At 41.0% G+C, this 25234-nt stretch overlaps 1 protein-coding gene across 7 annotated transcripts in view; it reads right to left on the reverse strand.

Annotated features, from left to right (window-relative positions):
• Positions 1 to 1978: 1978 nt before the first annotated feature.
• The window catches only part of LANCL1 (LanC like glutathione S-transferase 1), a 50522-nt gene continuing 27266 nt past the window's right edge, over positions 1979 to 25234 (reverse strand). For 4 of the 7 annotated variants that reach the window (XM_004004893.4, XM_012145060.3, XM_012145073.4 and 1 more), the window contains exons 5-10: positions 17539 to 17674; positions 16828 to 16974; positions 15097 to 15279; positions 6331 to 6507; positions 5793 to 5865; positions 1979 to 5190 (exon numbers count right to left, since the gene is read on the reverse strand). In XM_004004893.4, coding sequence (XP_004004942.2) covers positions 5114 to 5190; positions 5793 to 5865; positions 6331 to 6507; positions 15097 to 15279; positions 16828 to 16974; positions 17539 to 17674 — 793 coding nt within the window. In that variant the 3' untranslated portion in view covers positions 1979 to 5113. Of the gene's footprint in view, positions 5866 to 6330; positions 6508 to 15096; positions 15280 to 16827; positions 16975 to 17538; positions 17675 to 25234 lie in introns of all 7 variants that reach the window. The other 3 variants (XM_060410393.1, XM_060410394.1, XM_060410395.1) reach the window with 1 other exon arrangement.

Here is a 25234-nt window from a genome sequence, read left to right on the forward strand (position 1 = left end):
CTGTCTCTTCCCCCATCTTCTTCACCAGACTGAGTTGTCAGGGTTGGGATGTGTGTCTCATGCACACAGAATCCTCTGCCAGGCATCTTGCTTATAACATACATGCTTAATGAATTTGGGGAATAAAATGGTTTTAAAGCATTTCTCAGGTATGATTAAATAAAATGGCAGTCTGAAGCATATGAATATTGCCAGCAGTTCAGATTATACCAGCAAAGGGGTGATGTTAATGCCTGAATGCCAGATACTCAATCAAAATTAACCATCAACTTTCACCATTAGCCGTTATCCGTGTTTCTCTGGTTACAGATACCTTTCTTAATACCCCAGCTCCATTAGATAAGAGAAATTATGCAACTACTTTATAAACTGATTTATCAAGAGTCCTGCTTTTCTCTGCATAATGACTAAGTGCCTTACAAATACTTTCTCTGCCACTTACTTGTAGAGTGATAGAACATTAGCTGGAGATTTAATGTCACCATGGTTGCGATCTGCATGTGGATGAAAAGTTAACATAATGTAGAACTGTGAAATTAAACTGGTCGACTATGAGCAGCAGTCCTGCTAAGATCCATTCATCTATCCTCATTATTTCACCCCGTGGCTTATTGTGTTTGCTGCTTTCTTCCATTACTCACAGAATTGTCAAATAAGTCCCAGAGGATTCACTGGCACATGCCTTCTTCTGGAAAACAGTGTTTGCAAAGCTTACATAATGGGACCGATGAAGCCAACATGTGAAAAAGCCCAATGTTCTCTTGCCTTGTTAACTGACCCTCAGCTTCAGAGGGAAGAGGGTGAATCTGGATAGGAAACAGAATGAGAAAGCAAATTATCAAGGGACTGACTTGTACTTTTTTCTTACTTTAAATGATGCCTGTAAGAGGCAAGAATACATGAGACTTTATGACACAGTCCACAGTGGGAACTATCTTGGGGAAAAAGAAATGGCACAAAACTGATTATTCTATTCAGAGAGTATGGGAAGCAGGGGGTCAAAGGCTTTTTCGAATGCAAAGTGTAGGAAAAAATAAACTACTGTGGGTAAATTGCAGGAGATGAATTACTTCTTCAAGTTTTCTTTGCTCATGAGATTAACACTGTGGTGTAACTGAAAGCGCTTGTTATTGTTTTTCTTCTGGTAGGAAGATGAGCCAGGAAATGGTAAACCAGAGAACAAAGCTAGCTGCTTTACCAATTGAAATGTAATCTTGTGAAGAGGTAGGGGGAATGCTCCACACATCACTTTGGAGTCTCTGGGTGGCCTCTGCAGAACACCGTCCTCTCCACAGTCCTGTGCCCACATCCAAAGATGAGGTGCCCTCATCTCTACCTTCATTAGATCAAAGGAGCAAAATAAAAATAACTGAATTTAGCCTTAGTAATATAAGTCATTCAAACGCTAGACAAGGGGAATGAAGGGCATTTTAGTCAGAGGTACAGGGAACAAAATATAACTTGGGGATGGAAACAAGTATTTTATAGTTTGGCAAATTCTGGTGTGCTAAGTGACACTAAATGGCTGAGTCATGAAAGGAAGTAGTACAGTCATGCCAGGTGACTGAGCAGAACTCCTTTCCAACCTCTGTACACACATTTTATAATCATGCCTCATTTAATCTCCCCCTCCATTCAAAGTACCCTTCAGAACGAGTCAGCAGGGAAATCAACTTCTAGAATGAGACTTTTATTAACCACAGGGTGGATTCTCATATGTATGGGACGGTTAATACACTGCCCTACTTGAAGCCTAGTAGATTCTTCTTAATTCTATTAATGATCAGATTTTAAAATGTTTTTCTCTAATGAATCTTTATATTCATAAAGTACTTCAAATCTTGTTTGACTCAACAATGAAGAAAAAGTCAGCAGCAAGTTCTAGGGAATGAGTATAAAGAAAAAGCCATCATTTACCACTGAAAGAAAATATTTCTTAAGTTTAAACCAGAGCAAAGAAGAAGCACATGACAATGGATGGTTGTAATAAAATTTTATTGAGAACCAGTATGATAAATCCTTTATAGAACATAGAAATACATACAATTCCAGCCCTTTCCAATAAATGGCAATGTAACATTGGCGTAGGATTCCTGAATATCCCAAACGCTTTGTTTTGTACCTGTAGGAGAGAAACAGTTCTTCTACAGCTTAACAACACAGAAGTGGGGTGCTCTGACCTATTTAGGGTGGGCAGCACTGAAGACAGAATTCGGCATGGATAAAGGAGGACTACAAATGAGTTTAAGTGGCTGAAAGAGTAGATGAATAAATATTCACTCTTCTCATCGTGTATTTCAAACTCAGTCGAGAGAAGGCAAGGCATTATAAAATCAGACACAAATTAACTCGAGGACACATGAGCAAAGCATATCTCTCAATTAAGATATACGGGGACACTGTAATAAAAGAGAGAAAATGGTCACTTTTACCTAAAACTCTACCTACCGTGAAGGCTTTTGATGCCAAATAATTGGAACTGACATCAAAGATGAAAAGGGAGTCAAATGACTCTAAGGATTAAAGGCTGACTTCTTGATGGGACCACAGATCAATAGGATTGATGTAAACAATGGATGTGACATTCACAGAAACACACGGGAGGATAAACGGATACTGCCTGACACAGTTTTACGGTTCGACTACCTAGTTTTTACACAGAGATAAAAGATACTACTGAGTTTTCTGGAAGGCAATTTTGAGAAATTTTTCATTTTGTTTTGCTTTTTTAACAAAGAGAAAAATATCTGAGGGAAAAATGATATAACAGAAACAGAACTGAAATGATGCCTCTTCCTTTCAAAACTAAGAAAACTAGTATAAAATTTCAGTTTCTACCATGGTGTTAGGTTATTAGTTTGAGTTTTATACCCTTTGCCTGAGTTTAAAAGCCAATCAAACTTTCTGAGCTAGTAAACATAAATAAAACAAACAATGGCACAAGTATAAAATCTTGCCTGTTTAATAACTGATAATCATGTCAATATTGATAAATTTGCTAATGGATGACAGTAGCTAAACTGCAATCCAAATACAAATAAGAATCTTATTCAAAATGTTCTACTCCCTGCCTTGATGTCTTCCTGGTGAAGTGAAGTCACTCAGTCGTGTCCAACTCTGTGACCCCATGGACTGTAGCCTGCCAGGCTCCTCTGTCCATGGGATTTTCCAGGCAACAGTCCTGGAGTGGATTGCCATTTCCTTCTCCAGGGGATCTTCCCGACCCAGGGATTGAACCCAGGTCTCCTGCTTTGGAGTTAAACTAATTAAGATGTTTGGTGAAGCACTGTAATCACTGTCCTCTGGTTAATAGGAAGTGTTTTCTGTTCTTTTTCCCTTGGCTAGTAAATACAGTAGCTAAAAGCGCAGGTAGAGTACAGTAAGACATTTAACTAAACCATACGGGCTCTATTCTTTAAAGTTGGACACCCATCCAAAGGCAAATTAGCTTTACAGTGAATGCTGACACCTTTGATCTGAAATGCTCACGCTCATGAGAAAGGCAAAGCTGGCCCACAGCTTACCAGCAGCACTTCAAAATCTGAGAGGCACAAGGTTGTTCACGCTAACACAAGTCACAGAATAAGCTAATCCTGGGAATTGAGCCAGTGGACTGTGTCTTAGATACCACTGTCATTAGCCTTTAAAGGGTCAGGTAGTTTCCAACAATATTAGCTATTTTGGTGCTACATGGAAAATAATAGGGGATTTCTACCCACAGGAACCAACATGCACTCAGTGGGAATTTGGTTCAAAGTTCCAGTTAAAAATAGCATATTTTTGTGACCAAGACAGTTGTGAAATAGGCACATTTAAAATTCTTAGACCCTGTTTTTTAAAGTGGCGAAATGTTTCAAAATCAGTCGATATACATAGAAAAGATGAAACAAGCCTGGGAAAATCAGCAATGGAAGAAGGAAGGATAGGAGCTGATAAGTCAAAACATTGGTACAGAATTTAAAGCACCAGGAATTCTTCACCTACCATATAAATAACCAATCCTGAGGGCTCAGAAATTGATAGTGTTAAAGCCTAGAGTATGCAAAGAGACAAAAGCCATTTGTTCTAAGAACGATCACTGGGTAATACTGTCTCAATAAACGGCATTTCTATCAAAAGCTTAGCGATTCTGCCATATAACATCCCTCCCCCTCTTTAAACAAGTAGAATGCTTTACTATTTAGTGAAAAGACCAACATCTAGATAGATAGGAAGGAAAATATCTTATGGCTTGTATCAAGCAGGCAACACTTTACAAAGCATAGTCTTTTCAAGATAAGTAAAACACAAGCTAAAGTTTAGAAGGTCAGTCAGAAAGGGTGGACTCAAATCCTGGGTCATATATATTCACACATAGAAATCTCATTTCCTGATCTTACTAATTCCAAAGAAGAAACACATTTATATTAAGTAATTCCAAAACATATTAGCTTATCTGGAAAAAACAAACTTTTTGTTAGCTTATCTTGAAATAACTATCAAATCATAATTTTCGTATAACGACCATCCCATTTTAGAAGTTTTTAATAAAGGCGTTGGATTATAGAGCCTGAATGCTCTCCTAAAAGGGGTAAATTTGAAAGTATGTTTAGCTCTAGTTTAGATAAAGATTGTGAATTTGAAAAATGGTGTTTCGGTCCCTAGCCCAGTTGACAGCTTTTTCAAATTTTGCCCCCTTTCATAACCACTTAGAGAAAAGCAAAGTCATAAAACTGTTATTAAAATACTAAAGAGAAGAGGTAGAGGGCAATATCAAATAAGAAGCATGTTTTTATCTACATTTAGTTTCTTTTAAATATTTTTAGAACAGTAACAGATGATTATATTCATAGCTTAAGTAAGAATACAATTGCCCCTAAGTTCTGAAATATATACATACATGCCCTCAAAATACTATACATATCATCTACCCTCCCTTTAAGAGAAACTGAAGTTACTTAGGATTTCCTTGGATATTTTAAAATAAAAGTAAGTAACAAAAAGGAACTGAACTAAAGACATATTCTGAAAAAAGTCAACTAAACTACATACAGAGCTTGACTCTATTGTTGCTTTAGCGAAGGTTTGATAATAGAGGTGCATGCAGAGGTGCAACAGAGGGGGAACTTTCCTTTTACAGTTCAAATGCAGGGAACCTGGCTTTTGTGGGCACTAGGAGATCAGCCAAGAAATATATCGTTCCAGCCATTCCTGAAGGAAAAGAAAGAGTCAAAAGTTATTATACCAAAAGATGATATTTTTCATAGAGTGGCTTCATTTTGCAGGATAAACAACATGATGATATAATTTATATGATTTAAATGAAGTAGGTGTCTGATTTTATATGTTGCAGCTGATTAGAGGGGATCACTAGTAAGGTGCCCAGCCTCTTTATGCAAGTAGAAGACAGCAGGGAGAGTGGAGCCAGACTGGTTTAAGGCCCGGCCCTACCAGCTACCATATGTGAGCTCCTTCATCATGGCCTGACTTACCTCAGGCCATGAGCATCAGATATCTCATCTATGACATGAGGATAATAATACATATTTCTGATGAGATAATTTATGATGACAATCTACAAAATGACTAGCATGTGCCTGGCTCCATAAACAGCAGTCATCATAATTACTACTATTGGATCCACGGTGGTCTGGGTACTAATGGATTTTTAATACTGAGTTACCATATTAGGAAATAAAGAAGTAGTTTAAGAAATAACTATGAAATTAATTTGTTGATAAAATATAACATATTACTAAGGAGAGAAGTGGATGCTGATATTATAAGGCAAATAAGTAATGTGTGGAAAATACCTTCAAAGAGGGAGAAGGGGGTGTCCGGTGTCCGGCATCCGTGTTCTCCATAATCTAAGCACCATTCAGCAAACTAAAACGAGACCAAGTTAAATTATTGAAATGATTTCTTCTAGAGACTCCTGAAAGTTGACAGAGGTTGTCTCTAAGATTTACTCTGAAAAGACAAAAACTATTCTCAAGGCAGGGAAAGGGTTTAACCCAGAGAAATGGATGGTCTAAAAAGAAACTACAAAGCATGGGAGGAATTTAATGAGTTTCTGAGTCACGTCCCCAGGGCTATCATAGAAGAAAGGAACAAAACCACCTTACAGCTCCCAGCAAACACAACATCCCCCGCCAATGCTGTTGAGTAGCATTATATCCTTTAAAAAAAACAAAAACAAACACCTAATTCAGTTGAATGGTTTTTCTTAAACTGTGTTTGTTCTATAGACTTATGGTTTAAAAAAATAAATGAATTAAATCAGATTAACCAGAGCCACTACGATAACCTTCTGGGCAAAGGTGTGCTCTGTTTGACGGTCCTGAATCCTACCTTACAGGCCCTGTACAGGTACTTAGCATCCTGCGTGAGCTTGTACAGCGACAGGAAGGCGTAGGCATTCCCTGCAGTGCCGTGGCACAGCCCATATCCCTTCTTCAGCAAGCCGTACTGCCAGATCACGTCCGCACATTGATAGGCATCATTGAGATACCGTTCTTCTTTGAACACCTGCAGAGTCAAGGGACTGAGTTTATTATAAGGGATATAAAAGATACTTCTATTGACCTTCCTTCCTGATAGGAGAGAAAAGAAGATGGGAAAAGGGAGGAAGAGAAAGGGAGGTTGCTTAGTAAGAAAGGGTAAAAAATTCAGAGACAGAGATATGTCATATTGGTGGGGAAAAATTAGAATAATTCATTAGCATTTTTTTTGTTTTAAAATACATAACTGGACATGACTTTGTCCGTATGATCTAAGTTTTATATGCATATGTGTTTGTGTTGTTGCTGTTTTTTACTTGCTGAGTCTTTCTGGACTCTCTGTGACCCCATGGACTGCAGCCCACCAGGATCCTCTGTCCATGGGATTTCCCACATAAGAATGCTGGAGTGGGTTGCCATTTCCTTTTCCAAGTTATCTTCCCGACCCAGGGATCAAACCCATGTCTCTTGTATTGGCAAGTGGATTCTTTATCATGGAGCCACTGTGTTTGTATAACTGAATGTTACTGGTGAAGTAGCCTTATTTACTTGCAACTTGCTATTATCCTTAGTCACTTTGCAAAGGATAAACACTATCTTCTCTGTAACAATGATGCTCTAAACTATTAGAAAGTTTCTTATACCCTGGAGAAGAAACTGTTTATAAAATTAATTATAAAACACTATACTTTGCAGAAAAATAGAGATACATCTTTACAATCTTTTGTGACCTCCTAACTCTTGATTAAAGATGTGAAAAATATACGTGTGTGTGTGTGTCTGTGTGTGTCTGTGTGCGTGTATTTTTCCCATGCCATGTAGCTTGTGGGATCTTAGTTCCCCAACCAGGGACTGAACCCATATCCTCTGCAATAGGACACAGTCCCAACCACTGGACTGCCAGGGAATTCCTGAGAAATATTTTCTGAGTAGATATTTTTAATATCTCATTACAGTATAAAAGTAGAGCAAGATGGTTTAAAAAACTTTTGTATTATATTTAACTTTCTGAAGGCAAAATCTGACATACTAAGAGCTTATTCAGACCATAAGATGCCGGAGGCTATAAAATTGTAATTTGTAGAACACGTACCAATGAACATCAATATCTTAGTTTACTTCCATTTTTTACCCCTCAAATAAAAACCTTTGCTTCTTTGATTATGGCTCTGTCATAACATGCTTTTTTAGAAGTGATACTTGCATTTTAAAAATTATGGTGAAATATATGTATGAAAGTTACCATTTTAATCATTTAAAGTGGACAATTCAATGGCATTAATTATATACCCTGTGTTGTTTCAAGATGGTGAAAGAATAGGATGGGGAGGCCACTTTCTCCCCCACAAATTCATCAAAAGATCATCTGAATGCTGAACAACTTTCACTAAACAACTTTGAACACTGGCGGAGCACACCAGGCACCCAGAAAGGCAGCCCATTCTCTCTGAAAGGAGGTAGGACAAAATATCAAAGACAAAAAGAGAGACAAAAGAGTTAGGGATGGAGACCTGTCCTGGAGAGGGAGTCGTGAGGGAGAAATTTCCATACAGTAGGAAATCCTCTCACAATCTGTGGGGAGTTTTGGAATCTCAGGAAGCAACATAACCCGGAGAAAAGAAAAAACCAAACAAACCACAGAAAACATGCCTAACTGCAACTGCGGAAAAGAACTTCCCTGTGAAAGGCTCTAAGTGAAAGTGAAAGTGAAGTCGCTCAGTCGTGTCCGACTCTTTGCGACCTTGTGGACTGTAGCCCTCCAGGCTCCTCCGTCCCTGGGATTCTCCAGGCAAGAATACTGGAGTGGGTTGCCATTTTCCTTCTCCAGGGGATCTTCCTGACCCAGGGTTGAACCCAGGTCTCCCACATTGCAGGCAGATGCTTTAACCTCTCAGCCACCAGGGAAGCCCAACTAACACCTAATGCACAGTCTGGCCTGCTCACAGAACAAAGGATTACGGGAATACCAAAGGAGAGCTAGCCCCCTGCACACTGGCCCCTGCCCGCCTAGAGGCAGAGAGGCAGGCTGAGACAGAAGGCAAGGGCCTGCTGCAATCTCAGTCACAGAGATGGCATCTTCCACCAAACTGTGAGCAGGCTCCCAGCTGCTAACCAATAATCTTCCAGAGATTCTGGATGGTTGACACCTGCCAGGAGGGTTGCAGCCTGAGATCAGGTCTCCAGGGGAGACACACAGCACATCTGAGATGGTGCTCTTGTGGCACACCTGGGAAACCAAGTGGCCGGGACCGGGGAGGTGATTAAGACGCACGGCCCACCTGGGACAGTGCACTCACCAAGAACCTGGTCGTCTGAGCTGCCCAGATCTGGGAAGGGCACAAAACGCATGCCCAACCCACAGAGACTGAGCCAGAACTTGTCTGAGTGTCTCCTGAGGAGGTATGGGTCAGCAGTGCCCTGCTGCAGGGGCTGGGCCTCTGGGTGCAGCAGACCTGGGTATGGCATAAGCCCTCTTAGAGGAGGTTGCCAGTAACCCCACCATAGAACTACCAGAGCTTACACAGGACTGGGGAAAGAGACTCTTGGAGGGCACAAATAAAATGTGCACACCAGGCCCCAGGAGAAAGGAGCAGTGACCCCACAAGAAACTGACCCAGACATGCCCATGAGTGTCCAGGAGTCTCTGGCAGAGACGTGGGTTGGTGGTGGCCTGCAGAGGGTTGGGGGCACTGAGTGCAGCAATGCCCACATGGAGCCTTCTGAAGGAGGTCACCATTATCTTCAAAACCTCCACCATAGTTTGGCCTCAGGTCAAGCAACAGAGAGAGAACACAGCCCAGCCCATCAACAAAAACTGGATTAAAGATTTACTGAACATGGCCCCACACATCAGAACAAGACCCAATTTCCCCCACAGTCAGTCTCTCCCATCAGGAAGCTTCCATAAGCCTCTTATCCTTATCTATCAAAGGGCAGATAGAATGAAAACCACAATCACAGTAAACTAACCAATCTGATCACATAGACCACAGCCTTGAATAGCTCAATGAAACTATAAGCCAGCCTGTAGGGCCACCCAAGATGGACGGGTCATGGTGGAGAGTTCTGACAAAAAGTGGTCCACTGGAGAAGGGAATGCAAACCACTTCAGTATTCTTGCCTTGAGAACCCCATGAATGGTATGAAAAGGCAAAAAGATAGGACAGTGAAAGATGACTCCCCACATCAGTAGATGCCCGATATGCTACTGGAGAAGAATGGAGAAATAACTCCAGAAAGAATGAAGAGACGGAGCCAAAACAAACACAAGACCCAGTTGTGGATGTGAAGGGTGATGGAAGTAAAGTCCGATGCTGTAAAGAGCAATATTGCATAGGAACCTTGAATGTTAGGTCTATGAATCAAGGCAAATTTGAAGCGGTCAAACAGGAGATGGCAAGAGTGAACATCAACATTCTAGGAATCAATGAACTAAAATGAATTGGAATGGGTGATTTAACTCAGATGACCATTATATCTACTAATGCAGGCAAGAATCCCTTAGAAGAAATGGAGTAGCCACCACAGTCAAGAAAAAGAGTCCAGAATGCAGTACTTGTATGTAATCTCAAAAACGACAGAATGGTCTCTGTTCATTTCCAAGGCAAACTATTCAATATAATGGTAATCCAAGTCTATGCCCTGACCAGTAATGATGAAGACGCTGAAGTTGAACAGTTCTATGAATACCTATAAGACCTTCTAGAAGTAACCCCCCCAAAAATGTCCTTTTTGTTATAGGGTCTGGAATGCAAAAGTTGGAAGTCAAGAGCTACCTGGAATAACAGGCAAATTTGGCTGTGGAATACAAAGAAGCAGGTCAAAGGCTAACAGAGTTGTGCCAAGGGAATGCACTGGTCATAGCAACACCCTCTTCCTTCAACACAAGAGAAGACTCTACACATGGACATCACCAGATGGTCAATACCGAAATCAAACTGATTATAGTCTTTGTAGTCAAAGATGGAGACAAAACAAAGATGGAGTCAGCAAAAACAAGAATGGGAGCTGACTGTGGCTCAGATCATGAACACCTACTTGCCAAATTCAGACTGAAATTGAAGAAAGTAGGGAAAACCACTAGACCATTCAGGTATGACCTAAATCAAATCCCTTACGATTATACAGTGAAAGTGACAAATAGATTCAAGGGATTAGAACTGATAGAGTGCTTGAAGAACTATGGACAGAGGTTTGTGACACTGTACAGGAGGCAGTGATCAAGACCATTCCCAAGAAAAAGAAACGCAAAAAGGCAAAATGGCGGTCTGAGGAGGCATTACAAATAGCTGAGAAAAGAAGAGAAGCTAAAGGCAAAGGAGAAAAGGAAAGATATACCCATTTGAATGCAGAGTTCCAAAGAATAGCAAGGAGAGATAAGAAAGCCTTCCTCGGTGATCAATGCAAACAAATAGAGGACAACAACAGAATGGGAAAGACTGGAGATCTCTTCAAGAAAATTAGAGATACCAAGGGAACATTTCATGCAAATTTGAGCACAATAAAGGACAGAAATGGTATGGACCTAACAGAAGCAGAAGATATTAAGAAGAGGTGGCAAGAATACACAGAACTATACAAAAAAGATCTTCATGACCCAGAAACCATGATGGTGCGATCACTCACCTAGAGCCAGACATCCTGTAATGCGAAGTCAAGTGGGCCTTAGGAAGCATCACTATGAACAAAGCTAGTGGAAATGATAGAATTCCAGCTGAGCGATTTCAAATCCTAAAAGATGATGCTGTGAAAGTGCTGCACTCAGTATGCCAGCAAATTGTGCATATTGAGTCTTCATTCCAATCCCAAAGAAAGGCAATGCCAAAGAATGTTCAAACTACTACACAAATGCACTCATCTCGCACGCTAGCAAAGTAATGCTCAAAATTCTCCAAGCCAGGCTTCAACAGCACATGAACCGTAAACTTTCAGATGTTCAAGCTTGTTTTAGAAAAGGCACAGGAACCAGAGATTAAATTGCCAACATCCGTTGTATCATTGAAAAAGCAAGAGAGTTCCAGAAAAACATCTACTTTTGCTTTACTATGCCAAAGCCTTTGACTGTGTGAATCACAACAAACTGGAAAATTCTTAAAGAGATGGGAATACCAGACCACCTTACCTGCTTCCTGAGAAATCTGTATGCAAGTCAAGAAGCAACAGTTAGAACTGGACATGAAACAACAGACTGGGAACAAGACTGTTTCCAAATCGGGAAAGGAGTACGTCAAGGCTGTATATTGTTACTCTGCTTATTTAACTTATATTCAGAGTACATCATGTGAAATGCCCAGCTGGATGAAGCCCAAGCTGGAATCAAGATTGCTGGGAGAAATATCAATAACCTCAGATATGCAGATGACACCACCCGTATGTCAGAAAGTGAGGAACTAAAGAGCGTCTTGATTAAAGTCAAAGAGGAGAGTGAAAAAGTTGGCTTAAAACTCAACATTCAGAAAACTAAGATCATGGCATCTTAGTTCATGAAGTGATTGTCTTATCACTTCATGGCTAATAGACAGTGAAGCAATGGAAACACTGAGAGACTTTATTTTGGGGGGTTCCAAAATCACTGCAGGTGGTGACTGCAGCCATGAAATTAAAAGACGCCTGCTCCTTGGAAGAAAAGTTATGACCAACCTAGACAGCATATTAGAAAGCAGAGACATTACTTTACCAACAAAGGTTCGTCTAGTCAAAGCTACGGTTTTTCCATTAGTCATGTATGGATGTGAGAGTTGGACTATAAAGAAAGCTGAGCACTGAAGAATTGATGCTTTTGAAGTGTGGTGTTGGAGAAGACTCTTGAGAGTTCCTTGGACTGCAAGGAGATCCAACCAGTCCATCCTAAAGGAAATCAGTCCTGAATATTCACTGGAAGGACTGATGCTGAAGCAGAAACTCCAATACTTTTGGCCCCCTGATGCCAAGAACCAACTCATTGGAAAAGCCCCTGATGCTGGGAAAGACTGAAGGCAGGAGGAAAAGGGGATGACAGAGGATGAGATGGTTGGATGGCATCACTGATGCAATGGACATGAGTTTGAGTAGGCTCCAGTAGTTGGTGATGGACAAGGAAGACTGGCGTGCTGCAATCCGTGGGTTTGCGAAGTTGGACATGACTAACAGACTGAACTGAACTGATGTTGTATTAATACAACCATCACCATTATCTATTTCCAAAACCTTTTCAACATCCCAAATAGAAACTCTGTACCCATGAAGTAATCATCCTCACCCTCCTAGGCCTTGGTAACTCTTGTGCTCCTCTCTCATTATGAATATGCCTATTTCACATATCTCACATTAACCATCACAGCATGTAAGTGGAGTCATACTGGATCTGCCCTTTCGTTTCTGGCGTGTTTCACTTGGCATCATGTTTCCAACGTTCATGCATGTTGTGGTATGGATCAGAAGTTAATTCTTTTCTAGGGATAAATCATACTCTTGCATGTAGACACCGTATTTTGCCCACCCATTTATCTGCTGATGGACACTTGGATTGTTTCCACTTTTTTGGCTTCTGTGAACAAAGCTGCTAGGGAACATTGGTGTACATATATCTGTTTGAAACCTCATTTTCACTTCTTTTGGGTATGTACCAAGGAGTGGAATTACTTTACTAGCATGTGAGATGAGTGCAATTGTGCATATTTCCCATTCTGTGGTAAAGTAATGCTCAAAATTCTCCAAGCCAGGCTTCAGCAACACATGAACCATGAACTTCCAGATGTTCAAGCTGGTTTTAGAAAAGGTAGAGGAACCAGAGATCAAATTGCCAACATCCGCAGGATCATCGAAAAAGCAAGAGAGTTCCAGAAAAACATCTATTTCTGCTTTATTGACTATGCCAAAGCTTTTGACTGTGTGGATCACAATAAACTGTGAAAAATTCTGAAAGAGATGGGAATACCAGAGCAACTGACCTGCCTCTTGAGAAACCTATATGCAGGTCAGGAAGCAACAGTTAGAACTAGACATGGAACAAGAGACTGGTTCCAAATAGGAAAAGGAGGATGGCACCCCACTCCAGTACTCTTGCCTGGAAAATCCGATGGATGGAGGAGCCTGGTGGGTTGCAGTCCATGGGATCACTAACAGTCAGACATGACTGAGCGACTTCACTTTCACTTTTCACTTTTATGCATTGGAGAAGGAAATGGCAACCCACTTCAGTGTTCTTGCCTGGAGAATCCCAGGGACGGGGGAGCCTGGTGGGCTGCCGTCTGTGGGGTCGCACAGAGTCAGACATGACTGAAGGGACTTGGCAGCAGCAGCAGCAGTAGCAGCAAGGCTGTATAGTGTCAACCTGCTCATTTATCTTATATGCAGAGATCATCATGAGAAACACTGGGCTGGAAGAAGCACAAGCTGGAATCAAGACTGCCGGGAGAATATCAATAACCTCAGATATGCAGATGACACCACCCTTATGGCAGAAACTAAAGAGGAACTAAAAAGCCTCTTGATGAAAGTGAAAGAGGAGAGTGAAAAAGTTGGCTTAAAGCTCAACATTCAGAAAACGAAGATCATGGCATCCGGTCCCATCACTTCATGGGAAATAGATGGGGAAACAGTGGAAACAGTGTCAGACTTTATTTTTTTGGGCTCCAAAATCACTGCAGATGGTGACTGCAGCCATGAAATTAAAACATGCTTACTTCTTGGAAGAAAAGTTATGACCAACCTAGATAGCATGTTGAAAAGCAGGGACATTACTTTGCCAACAAAGGTCCGTCTAGTCAAGGCTATGGTTTTTCCAGTGGTCATGTATGGATGTGAGAGCTGGACTGTGAAGAAGGCTGAGAGCCAAAGAATTGATGCTTTTAAACTGTGGTGTTGGAGAAGACTCTTGAGAGTCCCTTGGACTGTAAGGAGATCCAACCAGTCCATTCTGAAGGAGATCAGCCCTGGGATTTCTTTGGAAGGAATGATGCTAAAGCTGAAACTCCAGTACTTTGGCCACCTCATGCAAAGAGTTGACTCATTGGAAAAGACTCTGATGCTGGGAGGGATTGAGGGCAGGAGGAGAAGGGGACGACAGAGGATGAGATGGCTGGATGGCATCACTGACTCGATGGATGTGAGTCAGAGTGAACTCCAGGAGTTGGTGATGGACAGGGAGGCCTGGCGTGCTGCAATTCATGGGTTCGCAAAGAGTCGGACACGACTGAGCAACTGAACTGAACTGAACGGAAGGAGTGGAATTGCTTGAGCATATGTTTAATCCTGTGTTTAATTTTTTGATGAACTGCCAAACTGCTTTTTATAGTAGCTGTGCCATTTTATATTGCCACCAGCAATGTCCAGGGAGAATCCTTTCTATTTTTAATTGATCTCCTGGGATATTTATCTTGTCTTTGCCACTAAGACTATAGATCTTGGCTACTCTACCTGTCAAGTGAAGTGGTTCTTTGTTCTGTGAAATAATGTGTGCTATGGTATAAAAGGATACTGTGAGAATGAATTATAATTCTTATAGCCAAGTGAGTTTAGGTCCAACAAATGGTTTGTCTATGTACCCTTGAAGAATTATACAGAAAACTAATTAAGGTGATGGAATTTTATATTCTGTTTGCTAACTTATTTCTAAAAACGAGAAAATTCATGTTACCTTATAGGCCTGAATGAGCATGTAGATTACCCCGGGAGCTCCGTGGCACCAGTGGACGAGCAGATCACGACTGTCGTCCACACAAGGAGGGTAATTGCCTGAAGGGAATTTCAGTTGGCAGACATAGTCTACACTGGGCTTGACCAAATTATGTAGCTTCGCATGGCTCACTTGAAGGCTGGGCTAAGAACAAGAATGGGAATTATTAGTTTTGCTGAAACAAACAGTCCTTTTTAACACTCAAAGTGAAAGTGTTAGTCACTCAGTCCTGTCAGACACTTTGCTCAGGGATGGGTTTAAAAAGAGAGGAAAAGATGACCAAAATTAATTGGAAGTCATTAAATGGTTTTGGATTCCAGCCAATTTTTTCACTTACTGGGACAAATCAAAATTAGATTATCAGTTTACATCTGGAATCTTATATACATATTATTTTCAATATTTATTTTTATCTAGATACATATAAAAATTTCTAAAGCCAATGCTTAAGAATGTGAGCTAAGAGAAGTTTCCTAAGGTCTTATTACCTTAAGCACCTTTAAGGACCACAAAGAGATGCATTAGACAAATCAGGTACAACTTTCATCTAAAGTAGTAGGGGTGATAGTTTAGTCGCTAAATCGTGTCGGACTCTTTGAGACCCCATGGACTGTAGCCCATCAGGCCCCTCTGTCCGTGGGATTTCCCAGGCAAGAATACTGGAGTGGGTTGTCATTTCCTTCTGCAGGGAATATTCCCGACCCAGGTATCGAACCTGGGTCTCCTGCATTACTGGAGTGGGCTGCAGTGCCCTCCTCCAGGGGATCTTCCAAACCAGGGATTCAACCCAGGTCTCCCACATTGCAGGCAAATTCTTCACTGTCTGAGCCACCAGGGAAGCTCAAGAATACTGGAGTGGGTAGCCTATCCCTTCTCCAGGGGATCTTCCTGACGCAGGAACAGAACTGGGGTCTCCCACATTGCAGGCAGATTCTTTACCAGCTGAGCTACCAGGGAAACCCCGGAACATGGCATATTCAGCTATTTTTCAGGTAAATAACACAAAATCCATTGAAAAGGGTCCTTAGTTTTGCTCTCTAACTGCGCCTTAGGCAGCAGATCCTTCCTTGTTTTCTACTGATTTTGTTCTTACTCCTGGAACTTCTTTCAATGGGTGTGCCTTATAATGAGGAGCAGTATTAATTCAAGGCATCTGCTGAAAGAGCAGAGCAGAGCAGAGGGCACTTCATATAGAAGAACAGGTCAAACACTTACTCTGCACAAGTGGCATGAGGTGGGCAAGTGTGGTCACCTACAAATCAAACATCATCTCAAAGCACAGTGCCTTTTACATTAATACACTTCAAATACGTTTTGGCAAGCACTGTTGTTATTAAGTCATTGCATTGTGTCTGACTCTTTGCAACTCCATGGACTGTAGCCCGCCAGGCTCCTCTATCTATGGGATTTCCCAGACAAGAATACTATAGTGGGTTGTGATTTCTTTCTCCAGGGGATCTTCCTGACCCAGGGATCGAACCTGTGTCTATGGCATTGGCAGGCAGGTTCTTTACCATTGAGGCACCAGGGAAGCCCTTGGCAGGCACTACTCTAGTTTATCTAGGCCAGGTAATCACCGGAAGAGTGATGTGGCAGTTGACAGAATGAAAAAACTGAGCTGGAGCACTTGTCTTCTCACCCTAGATAGTACAGTAGGAACCACATTCTAGTTTCATCATCACCACCTCTTACCTGCATCAGGTAGTAATAAATTCCTGCCAGGCCATGAGCAGCCCCCACATAATATTCTTGGTACCATTCATACATCAGTGGAGTCTTTCCTGTGAACCTTCTCTTTCTAGCTAGGTCTTCTCCAGAAGTTAAGACTGTTTCACAAATCTACAGAGAGAAACCCAACCAGAATAAGGAAAGAATTAGAATGGAGTCAAGGGATTTTTGCTAACAGGTACTGGGGAACATGGCAAGTTAGACATCACCTTATGGCCATGAATGGGCACAGTTTGACTCTGTACTCAGAGAAGCACATGGGATTATTCTGCCTCAAAGAGGGAGAGTCTGGAAGATTTTGAACTCTTTTTACTACAGCTCATAAGAATTCACCTGTCAAAGGAAAGCGAAACTCCCTCAGGAACAGAAGGAACACCTACACCTCAGAGGTCAGCTGTGGCCCTTATCTTCCTCTGAATGGCCCCTGAATTCTCACATGGAGCAACTGGACTTCTTACCCTGAGTCACTCCCTTCAGGGTTAGGGCTAGGGTTAGGGTTAGGGTCAGCACCCCATGTGAGCTGGTGGTGCTGGGATCATGCCTGACCTTCAGAGGTCAAGATACACCTTCCTGGCCAGCTGCCTGGGACATGCCGACGAGGGAAACAAAACCAACAGTTCAGGCAGACAGGAAGTGGGATCCTAAAAAGATGCCAGAAAGCATAAAACGTGGTACCTGCTGAATATGGCTCTGAGGAATCTTTTCCTCTCCAAAGTTCTTATTCACAAACAGAAGAGCACTGATGTAGCCCATTCGTCCATAGAGCATTTCACTTGGAGCATGGGGATCAATCTTATTTAAGTGAATTAGCCTGGGAATAAAAATACATGCCTAAGATAATGTGAAAGGGGTTGGATAGTTACTTAAAAATGGTACAATTAAAACACACACATACAAATATATATAGAGAGTTTTATATATATATATATACACATATGTGGGATTATTTATACTAAATATAGAAAATATAATATTTAAATATATTTACATAAAACATATTTAATTATATTTGCATATAAATTACATTAGTATACTCTAAATATTAAGTAGGCTGGGCCAGACCATAAATGGGTAATCAGGGGTCAGTGATTAACCATCAACTACATTTCTTTTCTTCAGTTCACAAGGGAAGTGACAAACAAGAATTCAAAGAATGAAGGAACACATGATTATGGCTGGGACCACCTACAGTTTCCCTAGCCCCTCATGGCAGTATACCCGGAGACCAGCAATTGACATCCGAGAAGCCAAGAACTACTGGCTATTATAATATTCAATTTGAGGAAATGACAAAAGTCAACACTCAAAGGGCCATCCGTTTCCATAAAATGAAATGCCTGCTGCACCCCAGTTATCGCCTTTCCTGGTTTACTTCTGAAATGTGTCATCTGGCCTGGCTGAAGTGTTTGTAGCAGCCTGATCCACCACTATCAGTTACACATACAGACAGCACAAAGGGATCAGTCAGGCTCCGTTTCCTCGGTCTCCCAGCATCTAGTCCTTCCTTTCAGAAATAACCCTGGTTACCAATTTATTGTATATTCCGAGAATCATTTTATGCACAGAGTAAGAATACATAAACTTATTTATAAACATATTTCCCCAAATATTTTGTGACTCTACTTAACAGTTCATCTTGCCAATCATTCCTGATCAGCACACACAGAGTAATCTTCTTTATCATAGGTGCACAGTATTCCACTGAATGATTATAATTTATTAGCTCCCTATTGATATAGACTCCCCCCAAAAAGCTTCCCCCTCAAAAAAGTTATTTTTGGTTCTGGTCCCAGGCGAGATGGAGAAAGCATATATCATCCTGCCTCTCACAGCACAAGTAGGTCCAGAACCTACAGAAAATGTGTGAAGCTATTTGAAAACCCTGAAAAGTAAACAGTAGCCAGCAGAATGGGGATGACCAGAGTGTACTGCCAAACCAGTGGTGAGTTAACCACATTTTCCCCTCTGCTATTTCCCTGGCCTGAACTCAGTGCTGCTCGAAGCCTGGAAGTGTGCGTCAGTGGGCTAAAGAGTCCTGGAAGAAGCCCTTAAGTTCTGTCTCAGAAAAGAAGAGGAAAGGGAACTCTTAACAGCAGAGACTGGTAAAACACTTCATTTTTCTGTTCACTCCCCACACCACAAGCAATCTCATGCTGGCAGCAGAAGTGAAGGCAATTGGAGCCTACAGGGGCCAAAATTCTGAGAGAGGGACCTGTCCACACAGATTGGAGAGGCTGCAGTCCCAGGAATGTTGACGGGGCAGGAGGCCCTTTGCCTCACTTCTCTTTCCAGCCTCCCCATCACTTGAACCTCCAGATGCAGGCACAATCGTGGGAAGTGTGTGGCTGAGTAGGGTAACCGAAGCCTTGGGGAACCAGAAAGTAGGTGGAGTTCACGGAGGGATAAGAGCTAAGAGAAGCAGCTATACTTGTCGTCTGAACTCTGACAATGAACTTTTTCTTTTTCTCTTTTGGTGGGGGGCAGGAAATATGATAGCAAGGGAAAATGTCCATGCTATTTTACATTTTTCATCACATTTAACTTTGAAAGCACATCTCAATCATCCCTAAATTATCCTATAAATTCAATGTGAGCTCATTTTAATTATTAAAATGATTTAGGTTTTGATGAAACTTGACAAAATGATTTTGGTATACTAAAAAAGCATGGAGGGAGAGAGTCAGGGGACTTCTGGAAAAGAGGAGTAATGAGAGGACATTAGTCTTATCAAAAAAAAAAAGATCTTGTCATCAGGTAGCTAATGATACTAAACATGCTATTTAATCTCTATACTTTAAATTTCTCAACTATAAAATGAATGATGCCTTCCATTTTAAACATTATTTTTAAAGCAGTGAAGTATAAATAATGCCTGCATATGTATATTATCTAACTTTAGTCTACATACTAAAAATGTTTAATAAGCATTTGAAGTAACAAAAAAATCATTCCCCTAGAGTGATTGGTTATATCTCAAGTATTTTATAAAGAAAGCTGAGTGCCAAAAAATTTGATGCATTTGAACTGTGGTGTGGGAGAAGACTTGAGAGTCTCTTGGACTGCAAGGAGATCAAACCAGTCCATCCTAAAGGAAATCAGTCCTGAATATTCACTGGAAAGACTGATGTGAAAGCTGAAGCTCCAATATTTTGGCCACCTGATGCAAAGAGCTGACTCACTGGAAAAGACCCTGATGTTGGGAAAGATTGAAAGTGGGAGGAGAAGGGGATGACAGAGCATGAGATGGTTGGATGGCGACAGTGACTCAGTGGACATGAGTTTGAGTAAGCTCTGGGAATTGGTGATGGACAGGAAAGCCTGGAGTGCTACCGTCCATGGGGTCACAAAGAGTTGGACACGAGTGAGTGAGTCAACTGAAATATTCTAGTAAGGAATCAACATTCATAGACACATGGCACTTCAAATAACTTTATCAAAATTTACACCAGAGGATCTGATAACATGAGCAGTAAAGAATGTTAGGAAATACTGGTGGAGTGAGTGGTGAAGATGGGTGGGATGTTTGGGACATGGTACAGGCTCTAGCCACTGTTTGAGGAGTAAGATCCAAGAAGGGTCAGAGGAGGATGTGGTTTTATCTGAGCCACAGAACAGGGCAGAGGACCAACTGTGGGTGTGCGTCTTCTTCCTAATAAATGTTTGTACATTTGGCAGAGTCTGCTTAACTGCTTGTGCCTTCATTTACTCAGTGGTAAAATGAAGGTTATAGCTGAGAGGGTACACAGCCCCCTACCTATTATTTCTGGAGGCCACCAATATCAACAAGCAACGAAAACAAACAGGAAAACAGGAACCTAACAATTGCTACCACCAGGCTATACATCGGTAGATAGAGAGAGCTAGCTCTGAAAGGAAGATACTTGTGAAAGAGAAGACAACTCTCCTCTCCTGAACCCTCCCCAACCACTTCTACAAGACTGTGGTGGGAGGGGAACTCTTAGGATTAAAAATGAAGAAGACACACTTTAATAAGCAGAATGACTTTTTTTTGTTGTTGTTTACAGCAGCTTTATTCACAATTACCAAAACTCAGAATCAACCAAGTTGTCCATCAGTAGGTGATGAGGATAAGTGAAATGGGTTGCATCCAGAGGAATGAGACGATTTTAGCGAGTAAAAAGGGCTGGCAGTTATGAAACAGTAACTGAGAAGAAGTTAGGAAAGCATCCTTTAGGGAACCTACTCCCCTATAGGAAAGAGAGGTTTGAAAGAGCTTGGCTGGTCGCACTTATTGACAAAGTTAAATGTTTCCATATTTATACCTCAACAAATGGAGTCATCTCAATCAAATTGGTTAAACATGCAAATGCTGGCTCATGCATTTCTTTTGCATTAAAACTCTCAGTGGAATAGTGGTTATTAGTAATAGGGACACAGTGGTCAGAGGTTGCTTTCAATTTTCTCGTAATACCTTGCTTGACTTTTCTCCCCCTCCAATGCCAACAGGGTTATCTGGTCTATAACCACAGGTTGTTTTTTTCTACTTTAATACCCTCCCTCATCCCCACAAATCTCTAATATTTTTAAATAATTTAAAAACATTTATTAAGAAAAATTCTGTTTTTTTTTTTTTCTCACTCCAGAACTGGAAGCTCAGTAATGTTGAGAACGTAATAAATAAAATCTGTTCACTAGATACAAACTCAACTGTTACAGTAAACAGAAAAAACATCCCAGAGTTTTCATAAGAATTTATTATAAAGTAGTAATATAAATGCCTCAAACTGTATAGAATTTAGAGATAGAAAAGCACTTTTGATTTTTGTAAAGGGTATTATTAAAAGAACTATTCAAAGAGTGAAATCACTAGCAATTTTTTAAATAAACACTGCTCTATGGAAGTTACTAAAAACAATACATATTGCATTCACTCCAATGATGTTCTCATCTAAATAAAATGTGCTTGAACCAGTGAATTAAAAAATACCATTCTTTTATTTGCCTTTGTCATGACCTGCATCCCCGCTAGCTGTGTGCTTAGTCGCTCAGTCATGTCCGACTCTTTGTGACCCCATGGACTGTAGCCCACCAGGCTCCTCTGTCCATGGGGATTCTCCAGGCAAGAATACCGGAGTGGCTTGCCATGCCCTTCTCCAGGGGACCTTTGCAACCCAGGGATCCAACCCAGGTCTCCCACATTGCCAGCATATTCTTTATTGTTTGAGCCACCAGGAAAGCCCGATGGCTTCCACAAGGAACCACTAGGTGGCGATATATAATTAGCATACCAATTATTTTGCAACCAAACATTTGGTTATTCAAAGGAGATGGCAAGTACTTATTTTCAAATACTTGAAAATGAAAGTACTGGTCAGTGCATCTCATTATAATGAGTACTTAAGAAGGAAGTACTTCATTTTTTTATGGATTTGAATTCATTAAAACTCACTAGTTGCATTTATCTAACTGAAGAAAGCTGAGTGCTGAAGAATTGATGCTTTTGAACTGTGATGTTGGAGAAGACTCTTGAGAGTCCCTTGGACTGTAAGGAGATCCAACCAGTCCATTCTAAAGGAGATCGGTCCTGGGTGTTTTTTGGAAGGAATGATGCTAAAGCTGAAACTCCAATACTTTGGCCACCTCATGCGAAGAGCTGACTCACTGGAAAAGACTCTGATGCTGGGAGGGATTGGGGGGCAGTAGGAGAAGGGGATGACAGAGGATGAGATGGCTGGATGGCATCACTGACTTGATGGACGTGAGTCTGAGTGAACTCCGGGAGTTGGTGATGGACAGGGAGGCCTGGCGTGCTGTGATTCATGGGGTTGCAAAGAGTCAGACACGACTGAGCGACTGAACTGGACTGAACAGAACACAGTGTTCATAGGGCACTATTTACAACAGCCAAGACATGGAAGCCACCTCAGAGTCCAGGCATAGATGAATGGATAAAGAAGATGTAGTACATATATACAGTGGAATATTACTCAGCCATTAAAAGCATGAAATAATGCCATCTGCAGCAACATGGATGGACCTACAGATTACCATACTAAATGAAGTAAGTTGGGCAGAGAAGGACAAATAGTATACAATATCCCTTATATGTAGAATCTAAAAAATGATATAAATGAATTTATTTACAAAACAGAAACAGTCTCACAAACACAGTTAACAAACATATGTTTACCAAAGGGGAAAGGGTCGGGGAGGAATTAAATAGGAGTTTGGGGTTAACATACAAATATTACTATAGATAAAATAGACAATCAACAAGGATATACTATGTAGCACAGGGAACTCATATATATACAGATATATACATGTGTGTGTGTATGTGTATATATATATATGTTGTGTCTGACTCTTTTGTAACCCCACAGACTGTAGCCCACCAGGTTCCTCTGTCCATCGGATTTCCCAGGTAAGAATACTGGAGTGGGTTGCCATTTCCTTCTCTAGGGGATCTTTCTGATCCAGAGATTGAACCTGTGTCTCCTGTTTAGCAGGCAGATTCTTTACCACTGAGCCACCTGGGAAGCCCATATGTACATAAAATCAAGTATACTTCAATAAGTGCTTCCCTGGAGGCTCAGACAGTAAGAATCTGCCGGCAATGCTGGAGACCCAGGATTGATCCCTGGGTCAGGAAGATCCTCTGGAGAAGGGAATGGCTACCCAGTCCAATATCCTTGCCTGGAGAATTCCATGGACAGAGGAGCCTGGTGGGCTGCAGTCCATGGGTCGCAAAGAGTCAGACACAACTGAGTGGCTAACACACGCTATACTTCAATAAAAATTTAAAACAAAGTCAGAAAGAGAAAGACTAAAACAATTACTAAAACTAGGACTTTTAACATCATGCTTTAGATGGTATATTATTAAGACAAAATGAAGCAATGATAGCATTTATTGATCGTAATGGTTATTTTATGTATTTTCAGAAACTCTCAAACCCAGAAGCACATCACTGCAGCTCCACTTATTTGTTTTGCTATGTGGATATTAATAGCAACCGATCTTTAGAAGAGACAAGTCATTGAAATGTCACTGAAGCAAGAATAAAGACATAAAAACAGGATAATTCTGTTCCACTCCTAGAAGTATTTCCCCAGTGTGTTACTGGCAAGAGTTTTTGCCTTTCATCATCAAAAGGTTTGTAACTTTTAAAAAAGAAGTCCTTTTCTTCTTCATCACTACAAAAGAGAAAGGGTATACATTTTCTGACCAGAAATCCAAAGTTCGTCACTCTGAGTACTAGCTTGAAAGCATGCTGTGTGTGAGGCTAAGTCACTTAACTGGGCACAAAACAGGCAATGCTCTTTATTCATGTAGTAGCACCAACTATCTCTGTGTAGAAGGAAGGGAGAAAACAAGTATCCTTGAATTATACTCTTGTATGAATCAAGCAGTAGGAACAACTGGCACTATTTGTTAGCTTCCTCTCCACTTGCCTCAGCCAACTGCCGGACAGCTTTGAACAAGAACACACCTATGTGTACACATTCCTTTCGGGGAGTCACAGACCTCTCCAAGAAAAGTATAAATGTTCTCTCCAGACTGAATATAATTCAGGAGTTTTCTATATACTCCCAGAAGCCCTAAGTTTCTCAAGATCCCAAAGCTAAGAAGCCCTACCTTAGGGAAACACTGATTTCTTTGGATTTCAATTTGTCTAAGGATTAATCCCAAAGGCCTTTGGTTTCTAAAACTCCAGATCATGGTTCTGGGAGACTGCTATATTAAGAAAATACAGGAATGGTAAGCTGAAATACAGTGCTGGCAGTGGACTACATGGATGGCACATGGAGAATATGAATGTCTCTGGACACAAAAGGACTGTGTGATGAGCGGAAGGTTAGGCACAAAGTAAAACAAGGAAGTGGTGGTGGTGGTTTAGTCGCTAGGTCATGTCCGACTCTTGCGACCCCATGGACTGTAGCCACCAGGCTCCTCTGTCCACAGGATTTACCAGGCAAGAATGGGGGAGTGGGTTGCCATTTCCATCTCCAGGGGATCGTCTGGATCAGGAATTGAACGCAGGTCTCCTGCACTTCAGGCAGATTCTTTACTGACTGAGCTACCAGGGAAGCCTGGTAATCACAAGTTTAATAAACAGGTGAGCAGGTTTATTAAATAACCAATGTCATCAAGTAATTTTGGATTTCCTGAAGTTAAACTGAAAAGACTGAAATTTTTCCCTTAAAAGGGAGGAGATGTGAAAGTAATTTATAAATAATTCTGTTTCTTTTTGGTCTGCCATGAACTTCAGGAATCTAAGAAATCAAACCTGAGGCCCAAAAGAGGTATTTTCCTATCATACACCTGCATTCTATATTTTTAACCTTAAGTCTATAAATAAAATATTGCTGAAATGTCATAAGACAAAAAATGATATAAATAACACTTT

This window comes from Ovis aries, chromosome 2 (assembly GCF_016772045.2).
Source record: "Ovis aries strain OAR_USU_Benz2616 breed Rambouillet chromosome 2, ARS-UI_Ramb_v3.0, whole genome shotgun sequence".
In the NCBI taxonomy this organism is placed as follows: domain Eukaryota; kingdom Metazoa; phylum Chordata; class Mammalia; order Artiodactyla; family Bovidae; genus Ovis; species Ovis aries.